Source organism: Pseudorca crassidens, chromosome 1 (assembly GCF_039906515.1).
Source record: "Pseudorca crassidens isolate mPseCra1 chromosome 1, mPseCra1.hap1, whole genome shotgun sequence".
Lineage (NCBI taxonomy): Eukaryota > Metazoa > Chordata > Mammalia > Artiodactyla > Delphinidae > Pseudorca > Pseudorca crassidens.
In genome coordinates, this window is record NC_090296.1 from 107,571,569 (window position 1) to 107,586,784 (window position 15,216).

The window sequence follows — 15,216 nt, forward strand, 5'->3', positions numbered from 1 at the left end:
AAAAAAATCAGCCAAGACGTACTCAGCATTTTGTTTAAATACTGACCGCATTTCACCAAGGAAAGTAAAATAAAGAGCTTTATGACGTCGTTCGGTTTCTCCAACAGACTGATCAAGCGAGTTCGAAGGGGAAGGTTCGGGGAAGAGGGGGCGGCACGGTGAGAAACGAGAATCTGAGCAAGCGCAGAAACAAACAGATGTTAATGGAGGCGAGAAGGCTACTGCGCTCTCACTTTGCGAACTGTCGTAAAGGCCCCAGTGTCGTGCTCGCTCGGTAGAGGAGGGATTGGTTAGGCGGCGGCGGCCGGAGAGCAGCGGCAGTGGCGGCGACGGTGGCGAGGTGATCGGTCTGCGCAGCATAGAAACGCTCGCAGCTTCGGGAAAGGAGTTCCCGTGGGACCAAATTAGGCATTCTGAACCCAAGCCGGGTCAGCTGGGCCGATCCAGGCGCTGCCGCTCGTACAGTTTTGGTGGCGGTGACAGACGCTGCTCTTGACTGTAGGGGCCTATTAGGCCAACATCCGAGGCGCGGATCACTGACTCTCGACGCATCCTCTTCCCCCCTTACATCTCCTGTCTTCCTTCCTGGGCCAGTGATTCCCGGAGCCTGGGAAGAGGGTTGCTAATGATTAAGGTGAGGAGGGCGGGGGGGGGGAGGGGATCGATTGGAGGCCGCGCGTGCGCGCAACGGGGGAGGGGCCGGGCTGGAGGGGAGAAAGAGGAAGGGCTGCGGCCGCGGAAGGCTGGGGTCGGCGACCGGCCGGTTATTGCTGGCTCCGTAGTGACTTAGGGTCTGGGTCTCCGCAGAAGATTTAATTGTGTTTGAGCAAAGCATTTGTCTACAGACACACCCACCCCCCTCAGTAAGGGGCTGTGGGTGAAGGGATTTCTTTCCCTTTTTCGACTCTCTCTAGAGTCTTAGGATGGGGGCTGAGGACTGAGGCGTGGGAGTGCGATTTGACAATGGAGTGATGAAGGTAACCCGCACCCGGGGTGTTGGAGGGCGCTAAGTCAGCCCTGACGGTTAGGGAGTTGCCTTCTTCTGTGATCAAGGAAACGTAGACCGCAGAACAGCTGAGATACAGACCCGTCAGATTTTTGTATAGAGTTGGCTGGTTGGTCATTAAAAAAGAAGCTTGATATTTTTGTTACTGTTTTTAGAGAATTTATCAGAGTCAGTAACAATGTTGTAGTTGGAAATATTTGTTCTATGCTGCAGAAATAGAGGTTTGTCACCATAGTTCTTACATAGGTTATAGTAGATCTTCACAGATAAGTTCTTAACGCACGTCTAAGTTTTAACGTTTAAAAAATGCCAGGAAGTATAGGGTATCCATTTAATTTGTTCATGTTTGTAGTGTGGGGTGATTCCATTGTATTGCATGCTTTCCTGTTTCTTGGTTTATGTGCAGTATGAATTTAGAACTCGCTGGGGTGGTAAAATGCCAGCTGACATAGACTTCATTTTATAGTTCATAAAGCTTTTTGAACCTGACTTAATCCAAACTTTATTTCATTTGGTGTTTTATGTTTAATTTTCTTGTTTTAGGGACCTCTTCAACCAAAAAGAACAGACTGGGGAAAAGATAAGCTAAGGTTCCATTTCCTTTCCCATTTTTGTTTTTTGTGTCATTGCTTTCAAATGTTAGTATGTGATTAAGGTATTACATAGAAGTTTTATAATACTGGTTTTACTTGGTTTTATTAGGGTGAAAAATCTACATTTTGATATTTCATTACTATATGTTTTTTAGTAAAAATTTTCATGTCAATGTGAACCAGGTTATTTTTTCATACAAAACAATAGTGTTTGGTCGTGTTTGTGAGACAAAACAGGTAGGGTGAGAAAGAAACCCTTTCACTCTGAAAAGGATCTTAAATTGTTTTTTTTTTAAGCCTTGAATTATTTTACTTTTGTCCATTTCTTGTCATTTAACCTTGGACAAATGACATCTCTCTCCTGTGCATTTGTTTGCCTCTACAATTCAGAGGAGTATTCTAAGAACTGGTGAGGGTATTTATGAATTGGTCTGAACAATATTGTAGGGAAACTAGGAAGATTAGAGTTTCTCCTTGTACATCAGGGAAGCTGTATCTTGTGTGTATGGATCCTTCTGTCACTTTTTCCCTTTTGTTTGGTGTCTCTTGGTCACTTGCATATTAATTCTTTCACTAGAGTTGGTTTTTGACAAAAGATATAGTAAAAATAATTTCATTTTGGTGAAAAATGCATTGCAGTGGAGGTTATACCGTGACAAATTTCACTTCAGTACTCTATTTCTACAGATAATTGAAAAATAGCTATACTGATCTTTAAGATAAGAGATCAGCAATTTACTCATCTAAAGCAAAGGAATAGTCAGCAGATACTCCTAAATAGTTATTTTCACTTTAAAATTTAAAATGTGGAATAAAAACCTCATTGAATCAAACCAATTAAATTTTTTAGATGCTTCTTGTATTATTTTGTCAAAGAGGGGTTTCTGTAACATGCTTTACTTAGAGCGTAATTATATGTGCCCTTGTTTTGACATTTCCCCTGGTGGCTAGGATTTCAATAGGAAAAAAAAAAAAGTGACAGTACTAAAAATGATGGTAAAGTATGTTATAACTTGACATTAACATTCTATGGGTGACATTATTATACATAAAGAGTGTAGGGCTAGAGACAGGAGATCTGGATTTTAAATCTAGCTTTGCTTGCTATTCATTAGATCTGTGACTTTGTGGATGATTATCCATCCGGGGCTTCAGATCTCTCTCAACTGTTAAATGAGAAGTGTGGGATAGGTAACTCTAGTTTTCTCTAGGTCCCAATTTTAATGGTTTGCATTTTTAGTTAGGTGTTTTTGGTATTAATCGTATTCATCATGATCCAGTCCCCAGAAAGAAATGCTATACTGAGAGTATTAATTCCTTCATGGTATGTATATATTAGAGACAGGGGGAAAAAAACGAAACAAAACAAATGATTGAGCCATGTTTGTTGTTCTAGATAATGCTTCTGTCCCATTGTAGATATTACTCATGATTAGCTCTCATATGATACTAAAAAATGAAACTTTTACTCCTGGTAATGCTCTTTAAATCATCCTGAGTAATTTGCTTTCAGAAACCCATAATCATTGTTCAGTGAATTTCCAGAAATGCATTTGAATGCCTTACATCTCTGTTCTTTCTTTGCTGCATCCCATAGTGTTTTGGTAACAGCTGGCCCAAGTTTCTGCAGGTACTCAGTTTATTACCATGGCGTGAGCAGTGAGTGAGCTACAAATGTTTAAAAACAAATACTAAACTGAGCTTACATTTTAGATAGAGGTACTGCATTACTATTTAATCATTCTGCAAGTATTTATTGATTGTCTCATGTTCTTGGCATTATTCTTGGCCTTCAGTGAAGAGGCACTGTGCCTTCATGCAGTGGATATTTTATTAGGGGAAACAATAAACAGAATAGCTTTATGTAGTGGTAAGTGCCATGAAGAAAATAGGGGCATGTAATGGAGAATGAATGAAAGTGGGGCTCTACTGTGCATTGAGAGGTTAGAAAGGGCCTCTTTTTAGAGGTAATACTTGATTTGCGATCAGTGATTAAAAAGAGTCAGCCATAGTGGCAATCTGGAGGAAGAGTGCTGCAGACAAAGCAAACGGTAAATACATTAGATTGGGTTTGATTCTGGAGAATCTACAATTGTGAATTAATTGTTTGGTTTGTCTGTTAGTCTTTTTCATAATTACTGATAGACAATTGTAAAAGGAAGGTTAAAAATATTTATGTGTAGTAACCAAATGTAATGTGTTGACATTGTTTAAATCCTGACTCAAACCAACTGTAGAAAGTAATTTTTGAAGCACTTTGGAGGAAATTTGAACGTGGATAGGTATTAGATGATTTCAAGGAATTATTGTTAGTTTTGTGAGGGATGCTAATGGCATTATGTTTATGTAAGAAAATGCCCATTTTTAGAGATGGAGACTGAAGAATGAGGAAGAGAAATTTGTTTGGTATTCGTTTAAAAATACTTCCGAGCAAAGAAAGGATGGGAGAGATGAGTTAGATGAAGCAAGTGTGGAATAATCCTGATAATTGTTGTGTTGGAGTGATAGGTATATGTGTAGTAATAATATTGTTCTCTTTTTGTGAGGTTTGAAAATGTTCGTACTTTAAAGTGCATTTAAAATAATTTATACCCTATTTAGATGTCTTCTCCTTTTTTTTCTGTTCCTCCCAGTTTTGATAAAATGTAGACTTTTGTTCCTCTTTCTAAACATTCATCATTTAGTCAACAAATATGAGTACTGTATTTCAGGCACTGTGTCAGTGCTTGAGTTAAAACAAAGAGCAGGACCTTAAGGCCTGCCTATCAGGAGCTTATGGTTTGCTGGATGAAGAGAGAGACCCTCAGTGTGGACTGTGTTAACATGAAATCATAGATTTCTGTGTTTTCCTGAGGGTACACAGGATCAGCATCTTAGTGTTTATGTGGTTACTAAACAAATATTTTTCTTGGGACATCCCTGGCGGTCCAGTGGTTAAGACTCTGTGCTCCCAATGCAGGGGGCACAGGTTCAATCCCTGGTTGGGGACCTGAGATCCTGCATGCTGCATGGTGTGGCCAAAGAAAAATTGTTTTTTTCTTTTTCTAGAGAATTGAGAGTTTAGGAAGTTCTGTATGCAGCTGTGTGCCAGTCTGAGTCACTGTTGTATTCATTTCCCTTATTCATATGTTCTATAGGGCATCGGAATAAATCACCTTTTTACTTTACCACCTTTTGACATCCCAGTTTGCCTTTATTTAAATTTTTTATTTTGAAATAATTTCAAACTTAAAGTTTAAAAAATGGTACTGAGAACTCTTCAATATCCTCTAGTCAGATTTGCCAGTTTTTAAAATTTTGTTGTATTTGCTTTAATGCTCTCTTCTGAGTCACTTCAAAGTAAATTGAATGTATTATGCCCAAGTCTCTAAATATTCACTGTGTATTGTATTCTTTTGCATTATCACAGTACAGTTACCAGATTCAGGAAATCTAACATTGATAATACTATATTATCTAATCTATCTAATCTATAGCCCCTATTCCAGGTTTGTCAGTTTGTCCCAGTAATAGCATTTGTTCCTTTGTAGCATTTTCCCCATAGGATCCAGGCCAGGATTGCAAATTGCATTTAGTTGTCATATCTCTTCAGTCTCCTTTCATCTGGAACAGTATCTTAGCCTTTCTCTTTCATTGTATTGACATTTTTGAAGAATACAGGCTATATATTTCATAGAGTATTCTCAATTTGGATTTGTCTGATGTTTCCTCGTAATTAGATTCAGGTTATGCATCCCCAGCGGGGGATTTTGTATCTTTCTCAGGGTATGATATTGAAGTACCTGTTATCGGTCTGCCCCTCATTGGTGATGTTAATTTTTAGTTACCTGGTCACGGTGTTGTCTGGTTTCTTCACAGGAACGTATAATTATTTTTCCCCTCTCACCTAATAAGCAGTCTGTGGGGATAACTTTGAGATAGAGCATATATCCTGCTTCTAATCAGATCTGTATTTTCATCAAATTTCCCTCCTGGATTTAACATCCATTGATGATTCTTGCCTGTGCTGATGTTTATATTGATGGTTGCAAAATGGTTATTTTCTGACTCCGTTTCTTTATGTCAATAGGCGTTCTGTTTTAGGGCAGAAGCATCCTTTTATCTATCTGTTATCAATATGGACTTATGTACTTCCTGTCTTACTCAATGGGTTATACTCCATTATTGCCTTTATTTATTTTGATGCTCAGATTGTCCCAGGTTTGTCCAGTGGGAGCCTTTCTACCCTGGATTCTGTGTCTTTTTGACATACTCTCATAATTTTTTTGGAGTATTTCCTCTCTTTTTGCACATCTCAGTCCTGGAATCAGCCATTCTCCAAGGAGCCCTGGGTCCTTACAGTGGGGAATCCAATTTGCTTTTGAGTTATCTATTTATATATAGAAATAATCTCTTCTTTTCTGGATCAGGACATCTTTTGAGAAACTAAATTTAAATTAGACTTTGATAATGGGTTTGTATTTCTCTGAAGATTTTGTTTATGAAGTAATTACATAAGATTTAGCAATTATATTTACCGTAAAGCAATTATTTTATTCTTTTCTTTTTCAAATACATAAGTTCTAATTTGATCTTAATCGTGATCAAATGAAATAGAAGAAGAAAAAGGGTTATTTTATTTTATGTTACCTTGTGTGTGAGTCTGTGTATGTATATGTGTGTGGGAAGGGTTTAACCACTTAACTGTTAAAAAATGACTTAAGTTTTATATACTTAACTGTTGTTTTTTTTATATATTTTTTTTATTTTTGGCTGCATTGGGTCTTCATTGTTGCCCGCGGGCTTTCTCTAGTTGCGGCGAACGGGGGGCTACTGTTCGTTGCGGTGCACGGGTTTCTCTTTGCGGTGGCTTCTCTTTGTTTTAGAGCACGGGCTCTAGGCGCACAGGCTCTAGGTGCGCGGGCTTCAGTACTTGTGGCACTTGGGCTCCGTAGTTGTGGCTTGCAGGCTCTAGAGTGCAGGCTCAGTAGTTGTGGCTTGTGGGCTCTAGAGCGCAGGCTCAGTAGTTGTGGCGCACGGGCTTAGTTGCTCCGCAAGTAAGTCCTCCTGGACCAGGGCTCAAACCTGTGTCCCCTGCATTGGCAGGCGATTCTTAACCAGTGCGCCACCAGGGAAGTCCCTACTTAACTGTTTTTAACTGAGTCATCAGACATTTTGATTTGAGGAAATTGTTGCTTTTTAACTAGCTTTTTAAATGAAAATGTTTTTATTGTAATATAGAATGATATTTCATATAAGAGTGGGAACTCAAAGGCACATTATTCCAGGCAGTTACTGTTACATCTTGGTATGTTTCACAGCCATTGTCTCACCTTTGCATCGGTATTTGCTTTATTTGTCTTTTAAACTTAACTTTTAAGTATTTTTCCTGGCAGTATTTTGAATGATTTTTATTTTTGAACCAATTAACGTCTGTACATGGTTTAAAAATTAGTTCCAAATGGCTTATAGTGAAAAAAACAGCAGTCCCCTCTGCAACCCCTCCTAATCTCCTAGTTCCACTTCCTAAGTGGGAACACTTTCAGCTCTTAAAATTTTTTTTTCTTTTGGTATTTACCTTCATATTTCTAAATAATATGCTTATATATCTACTTAGCCACTTTAGATGTCAGTTTACATTTTTTGTTTTTTAAATAATTATTTAATTTTTAAGATAAAATACATATCAATACAAAGGATACTAAATTCACAGGGTACAAAGGGCATACAGGGAAAGATAAGTCTTCTTGCCATCCCTGTCTTCCCACCACCCAGTTCTTTTCCCCGGAGACATATTCCCTCTTCTTAGTTTATATGTATCTCCAGAGCAGTGGTTCTCTGTGGTCTGTGGAGTCTTGAGGGGGGGTCTTCAAATGTTTCAAGTTATCTGTTGGTTTGAAACTATTTCATAATAATACTAACTTCTTCTTTGTTACTTAACTATGTTGACATTTGCACTGATGGTGCAAACACAGTGATGGGTAAAACTACTGGCCCTGCAGTGCATATCAAGACAGTGGCAAAAATTGTACTAATAGTCATATTCTTCATCACTGTACATTAATGGTTGGGTAAAAAAAACCTGGTTTCATTTAAGAATATCCTCCATGAAGCAGTAAAGCTTGTTAATTTTATTAATCTTGATCCTTGAGTACATGTTTTTTTAATATTTCATGTGACAAAATGAAAAGAATGTTATACGACACTTCTGCTGCATACCAAAGTATGATGCTTGTCTTGAAGAAAAATATTTGTGTGATTGAGTTGCGAGCCCAACTAGCAAACTAGTTGCTTTTTTCATGGAACACTATTTTTACTTGAAAGAATGACAAACTGTAGTTACTTAAACTTGGGTATTTGTACATATTTTCTCAAAAATAAATGAAGTGAGCCTGTCACTTCAGGGAAAACAACCAACAGAATTTATTGCCAGGATAAAATTAAGGCTTTCAAGCAGAAATTAGAATTTTGGAAAACATATCTGCCACTGTGATCTTGGCAACATCTCAGGACCTTGCTGATGAAATTGTTGGTGATATTAACAAATGTGATTTTTTTTTTAATTTGCTGTGTTATAATGAAATGTGTCATTGTTTGGAAGATGTGCATAACTCGGTGGACCAACTTTTTTCAAAAGATCAATGCATGATATTAACAGAATCATGCTGTGGGTATAAGGGCCTACTTAAGTGCAAGATAGGTCAATAGATTTTTTTTTTTTGATCAATAGATTTTAAATGAAATGGTCTGGAAAGTTTCATTGATATGGTTTCAGAGTCCACCTTGCAACTAACCTTTACAGAATTACGCTTGTTAAGTTTTGGCTTAATATCAAAGAAGAATAATATCCACACTTATCTGAAAAGGTTATTAAAAATATTCCTTCTTTTATCAACCACATATTGGTGTGAAGCTGGATTTTCATTTTAGATTGACTACAGGAGCAGATATAAGAAATCGGGTTTCTCTATTAAAGAAATTTGCAAAAATGTACAGCAGTGCCACTCTTACTAATTTTTTTGGAAAAATACATTCATAAATGTTACTTATTAGCATGGAGTGGATTTACCTTTGCTGATTTTAAATAAAAAATTTTAAAGCATTTACCAGCTTTCCTCTATAATATTATTACCAGTACATACAACCCACATAATAAAAGCCCTTTGAGTTCCTCAATTATTTTTTAAGAGTGAAAAGGGGTTCACAAGTCAAAAAGTTTAAAAACTGATGCTACAGCTGGTTAATCCAGAGGGTTAAGCAGTTTTAAGCATTACTTTTTGACTGCTTATGGAAAAGGAGTTCACACTTCTCTCTTTACCGTTTCTCCCAATATAGTTGTATCACAATTTTAGATTATTTTATTTTGTTTTGTTTTTCAAAAACATACTTCATATTTACTCTTTTATTATATAAATATCAGTTTAACCTTTTACTGTAAGAATATAAATGTTTTAAGAGAGGCTTTGTTATTCTTTATACCGATTCACAGTCAATTAATTGATAAAGGTCTCTGGGTTTCTTTAAGTCCATGGTCTCGTATGTTGCATATTTTAAATAACAATTCAGCATATATTTACTGAATGCCAACTATGTGTTCAACACAGTAGTGATGAAAATCAAGTCTTGGCCTTAGTGGGAAAACAAGTAAATTTTACAGATGGTGATTATGGAAATAACTGGGCTGGGAAAAGAAGATGGGGGTAGGGTTAGCTTTTTAAGTATAAGGTGGTCAGGGATGGTCTCAAGGATAAGGAAACATTTAAGCACAGACCCAAATGAAGCAGGTAGGAGAGCCTTATGGATATCCTGGGGACAAGCATTCCGAGCAGATTAAATAGCAATAGTATGCTTGGCCGGCAGAGGAATCAGCCAAGAAGCTGTTGCGGCTGGAGTAGAGTGGAGGAGAAAATGGTGGTCTCTTAGGACAAAGGTAGAAAGGGTTTATGTCCTTCATTTTTACGAAATGTTCTTTGTAGCTTTGATAACTACTTAGTCATTTTTTCCTCTGTTCTCTTTTTGGAATTGTTTGTGAAGTCAGATGATTGGATTTTGTTGCTGTTTTGTACTTGCTGTTAGTTCCTCTGTGTGTGTGTGTGTGTGCCCGTGCACATAGTTTTTAAAAAATGCTGGGCTTCCCTGGTGGCGCAGTGGTTGAGAGTCCGCCTGCCGATGCAGGGGACACGGGTTCGTGCCGCGGTCCGGGAAGATCCCACATGCCGCGGAGCGGCTGGGCCCGTGAACCATGGCCGCTGAGCTTGCGCGTCCGGAGCCTGTGCTCCGCAACGGGAGACGCCACAACAGTGAGAGGCCCGCGTACCGCAAACAAAACAAAACAAAACAAAAACAAAAAAATGCTTATTGTGTGCCATCTCCTTTTCTTCCCACTCCCCTTCTTTCTGTTCTTTGTACGTGTTAGGCCTGTTCCTGCTACATGGTCTTTCCTTACTGTTTCCGCCTGCTAGGAATGGTGTTCTTCCAGAACTGCGTGGCTTGGTTGATTGGTGGCTGGTTCCTTCTCATGATTCGTGTCTTTAGTTTCTTAGCGAGGAGACTGTTGATGGTTAACCTTTACCATTTGTTTTATTTCCTTAAGAGCACATATTTCTAAAATTATCTTGATTGTTTGTCTACTCGTGTCTTGTTTGTCCTCATTTGCATGCAGTTTCCATGAGAGACTTTCTGTGTTCTGTTCACTGCTGATCCCAGTATCTAGAATGGTGCCCAGCTTGTAATGGGCTCTCAATAAATATTTATTGAATGACCACAATACATAAATAAATGGTAGCTAATGTATTATCAGTGATATTGTATCTTCTAAAATGTTAATAAACTACTGTAAAATTCATTTCTGTTACCTGGGTGTTGTTTCCAGATCCTGATCGGATTTCAGATGCTTGGGATAGAAAAAGTTTGGATAACCTGACTTGTAATTATCCTGCTAGAACTGAATAGATCTTTTCTGAAACCTTCTTCCTACACTTGCATTTATCCATTTTATTCCAGTGTGAGTGAATATTTTTCCTCATAGATGGCAGTTCTGGGTAGCAGTTCTAATGCCTCGACTTACTTTTCAGTCATCTTCCTTTATCTTGAACAAGTTTCAGTTTAAAAGATTTTCTTCTTTTCTCTCCTATCATCTTCACTAACCCTCAGTTGCCTCTTTTTCAGTTGCCACTTTCTTCCCCAACAAGAAGAAGTCACAGTTTATGTATACTGAAACCAAAGTTCTGAAGATTACCCAAAAAGTATATGAGTAAATGTTTGTAGGCTAGACATGTATAGGAATCCACATTAAGGTTAGGATTACTATATTTATCTAGAATATGAAATTCTTGGAACAGGGTAGCATCTTAACTATTTTTTAAATTATTACCTTGAGCAGTGTCTGGTATCAAAAAACTAAAATAGGTTTATTGAGTAAAGTAGCTGACATTAGTATACTGGATAATAAATCCTTGGTTTCCCCAAACCAGTACCCTGGGATTGTTTAATAGCTTGCTGTTTTTGCTTTTTGCCACAAAGATTTTCACTTGCTGTCTGAATACACAGGTTCAAGGAAGACAAAAATGTCATTTGGTCCAAATAACCTTGGAAATCCCTAAAGTTGCCCATAAAATATATAGATATACAGTCTCTGAAAGTCCAACACATCCTATTTTTCCTTCAGTGTTGGAACAAATCACGTTTCATTGTTAAACACTAGATGAAGTTGTAGGCTATGTTTGTGGTCCATGTTATGGGAAAAATAAATGGCTCTAAACATTAGAATCTGACAGCACAGCAAGATACTCATATCATGAGAGGCACATGGGAAGTAAGGCCAACTAGAAAGTAGTAAAATATTACCTTTTTGTGTTCATTTTGGGCATTCACTCACTGAGCAGAATAGCAGGCATAATCTACATGGTTTAAATTATTTTTTTTTCTTCATATAGTTGAATTTATATTAGTGTGCTCTCTATCCAGAGGTGTTCCCCTATCCAGTTTTCAGCCTTTACCTTCAGTCATTAAAGTGTCAGTAACTCTTCCTGGTTTTTCTCTTATGACTCTTTTTCTCATTCTTTAGAACATACTATTAATTAATATTCCCCAGGTTACATATTTTGACCTAGATCACGTACGTAGAGCAAAACCAACTTTTATCTAAGTACACTTGGACTTCATTCAGGGAGAAATTGTTCCCTTGGACACTTGTGCTCAGCATATTAGATCTTACATTCTCAAAGTAGCTGCCATCTTTTCTAATCTAGTTTTCTGTTTTATTTTGTTACCCCAACCTTTACTTTGGGGCTTTAACAACTCAGGGTTTTGGTCTGATCTGCAAGAGGAATTTGAGGTTCTCTTGAATAAGACTAACTTGAGGTGGGTGTACCTACAGAACTGAAGGCCTGCCAAAAACAAAAAAAAAAGGAAAAATTCATGGGGGCAGATTGTGGACTTTTTTGCCAAGATGATTTCTAAAAGCTAGTTGACTATTTAGCTTTAAAAACAGTAATAAAAGCCAGTATGTGCATACATTATTTTGCTTAAAAATTTATAACAACCTTTTGAGGTAAATATTTCCATTTTTCAGATGAGGAAATTTAGGCACAGGATAGTTAGTAACTTGATGAAGACTCACAGCAATGATGGAGTTGAAGGGATTTAAAGTTCATTAGGTTTTGAGTCACATGAGAAAGGAATTCCAAAATTCAGGGGCTTAATCTGAATTTCTGTAATACCTTTAATGAAAACAGTAAGCTGTTTTCTTATCTCCACTGGGCATGGCCTTTGTCAAAAGAGAGGGAAGGATGGTGATATTTTATTTGGATGGTGTGATTAAGAGGGACTTAATTTTTCTGTGCTTTTTCTGTATATTCTAGATTTTCTGTAGTGAAGATTTTAAAAATCTATTGAAGTATAATTTATAAAAGGCACACATTTTACTGTACAGTTGAGTGAGTTTTGGCAAATATATACATCCATGTAACCAACACCCCAATCAGGACATAAAACATTCCATCACCCTAGAAAGTTCTTTCTTGCTCCTTTGCAATAAGTCATCCGTATCTCCTGTCCCGGGCAACCACTGATCTGATTTTTGACATCGTGGATTAGTTTTGTTTGTTGTAGAACCTCATATACATACAAATCATGTAATATTACTGTTTTGTGTCTGGCTTCTTCTGCTCATCAAATATTTTCTGTCTAGCATTTTTTTGTGAAAATTTGCAAACATATAAAAGTTGAAAGAATTGTACAGCAAGCACCCATTTCCCTATCACCTAGATTCTACAGTTACCAATTTGCTTTTTTGCCTTATCACATATCATTCCATCTATCCATTCCTCTAACCATTCATCAGCCAAGTTTATTGGTGTGTGTGGTGTTTTGTTTGTTTGGTTTTGTATTGCAAATTGTTGCAGACATCAGTGCATTTTACCCCTAAACAAATTCAGCTTCCATGTCATTAACTAGAGTTGGATACTTGTTTACAGTTCTTTGTTTTTGAAGTAAAATTACATACAGTGAAATGCACAAATCTTAAGTGTACCATTTAAGTTTTGCCAGATGTATACATTTGTGTAACCCAAATCCTTATGAAGAGGTAGAACATCACCATCACCTCGGAAAAGTTCCCTCATGTGCCTCCTGTTCAATTGTTTCCCCCTATCCTTTGTAGAACACAACCACTGTTTTGACTTTTTTTCATCTTAGACTAAATTTGCCTGATCTAGAACTTCATATAAATGGAATCAATATAGATAGATGTTTCATATCTGATTTCCTTCCCTTAGCAGGATGTTTTTGAGAGTCATCTGTAATGTTACTTGTATCAGTAGTTCCTTCTTTGCTGTTGTTCTTGTTACTGTTTGGTATCCCATTGTACCTATATGTCATAATTTGTTTATCTTTTCACTTGTTGGAGATTTGTTTTTCCCAGTTTTGGGTTCTTATGAGTAAAGCTTTGAACATTCACATACAAATCTTTTTGTATACCTGTATTTTCCAACCTAGGTGTGGAATTACTGGATCATAGGTTAGATGATTGTGTGACTGTACTAGCAGCTCCTAAGAGTTGTATGTGGAGTTCCAGTTGTGCCACATCCTTAACATTTGGTGGTTTTGGTCTTTTTAGTCTTTTAGCCTTTTATTGGGTATACAGTTGTATCTCACTGTGGTTTTAGTTTGCATTTCCCTGATAACTGAAAATATTGAGCATTTTTTCATGTACTTACTGGCCATTTGTATATGTTTAGAAAAATGTTAAAAATTATTTGCCTGTTTTTTGGGAGGTTGTCTTATTAAGATGTGAGAGTTTTACATATATTCTGGATTCAGATTGGGTGTGTATTTGTATATACATGTAAATTATTTATATGTATATAATGTTCTCTGTTCTATGCTTGCTATCTTGCCTTTTTGTTTTCTTAATGGTATCTCTGAAGAATAGAAGGCTTTTATTTTTATAAAGTCTAGTTTATCAGTTAAAAAAAAATGTTTAGTCCTTTTTGTTTTCTGTGAAATCTTTGCCCATGGTGTGATCACATAAATTTTCTGTTCATTTCTTTTTGAAGTTTTAGCTTTTGGGTTTAAGTCTGTGATCTGTTTCGAGTTACGTTTTGTATCTGGTGTAAGGTAGGGGTTGAGATTTTTCCCAGACAGCTCACTAGTTGTTCTACCACCATTTGTTGAAAAGACTTACTCCTTCCCTATTATCTTGGCACTGTTGTTGAAAATCATTTGATGATATGTGTGAGGCTATTTCTGGACTTTCCAGTCTATCTGTATGCCAATAGCACCCTGTTTTGTTACAGTTGGGCTTTAATGTAATCTTGCTATTTGTTTTCTATTTGTCCCATTTATTCTCTGTTCCTTTTTCCCCCCTTCTCTTGTCCCCTTTAGTCTTGAGTTTTTTTTAGTTTTTGTGTTTTGTTTTTTTGCATTACATTTTACTTCCACTATGGGCTTATTAGCTATACCTACTTGTTTTATTTTTTATCTTTGATGGTCTCTTTGGGTTTACACTATGCATATTTAACTTTTCACAGTCTGCCTTCAAGGAATAATAGACTATTTCATGTATAATGTAAGAAACAACAGTCTATTCTTTGCTCCCCTTCTGTGCTTTGTGTTATTATTGTCATACATTTTACTTTTACATGTTAGTAGTTTGGGGAGGATTTCTTTGTTCAAATTTTGGGGTGGTGGCTAGAGATCAATCCTTGTGAAGGTGAGTGTCTTTATGAGGAAGATGCTGGTAGAACTCACTTTTTTCCATTCCACTTTCACAGAAGTGACCAGATGGTGATGATTTATGAAAATGTCTTTTAAATTTGATAAATTCAGACCAGAAAACTTAGATATTTGAGGCTAAAAAAAAGATGGTTATATCATATATTCTTTTTGTAGAACTAGACCAAAATTAGAACTTGGAGCATTTGTAACTGAATATCTCTGAATATTACCCAGTTATTGACTTTAGGCAAATTATTCAGTGAAAAACATTAAAAAATTCCTCCCCTATGTTTTTAATCTGAATATAAGGTAAACTTAGTTGTTCTTTATATTAATTAAAGTTTTTGTTTTTAAATGACTTTGCTCATCTCATTCTAAGCTTTTATTTTCAGGTCTTGATTTTGTCATTCAGTTTATATG

At 36.8% G+C, this 15,216-nt stretch overlaps 1 protein-coding gene across 10 annotated transcripts in view; it reads left to right on the top strand.

Moving 5' to 3' along the window:
• The first annotated feature begins 209 nt into the window (after window positions 1-209).
• RNF111 (ring finger protein 111) overlaps window positions 210-15,216 on the top strand; it is an 81,415-nt gene continuing 66,408 nt past the window's right edge. For 4 of the 10 annotated variants that reach the window (XM_067748413.1, XM_067748440.1, XM_067748458.1 and 1 more), the window contains exons 1-2: window positions 211-634; window positions 1,550-1,596. In XM_067748413.1, the coding sequence (XP_067604514.1) occupies window positions 626-634; window positions 1,550-1,596 (56 nt within the window). In that variant the 5' untranslated portion in view covers window positions 211-625. Of the gene's footprint in view, window positions 635-708; window positions 978-1,549; window positions 1,597-15,216 lie in introns of those variants that run through there. The other 6 variants (XM_067748450.1, XM_067748466.1, XM_067748431.1 and 3 more) reach the window with 5 other exon arrangements.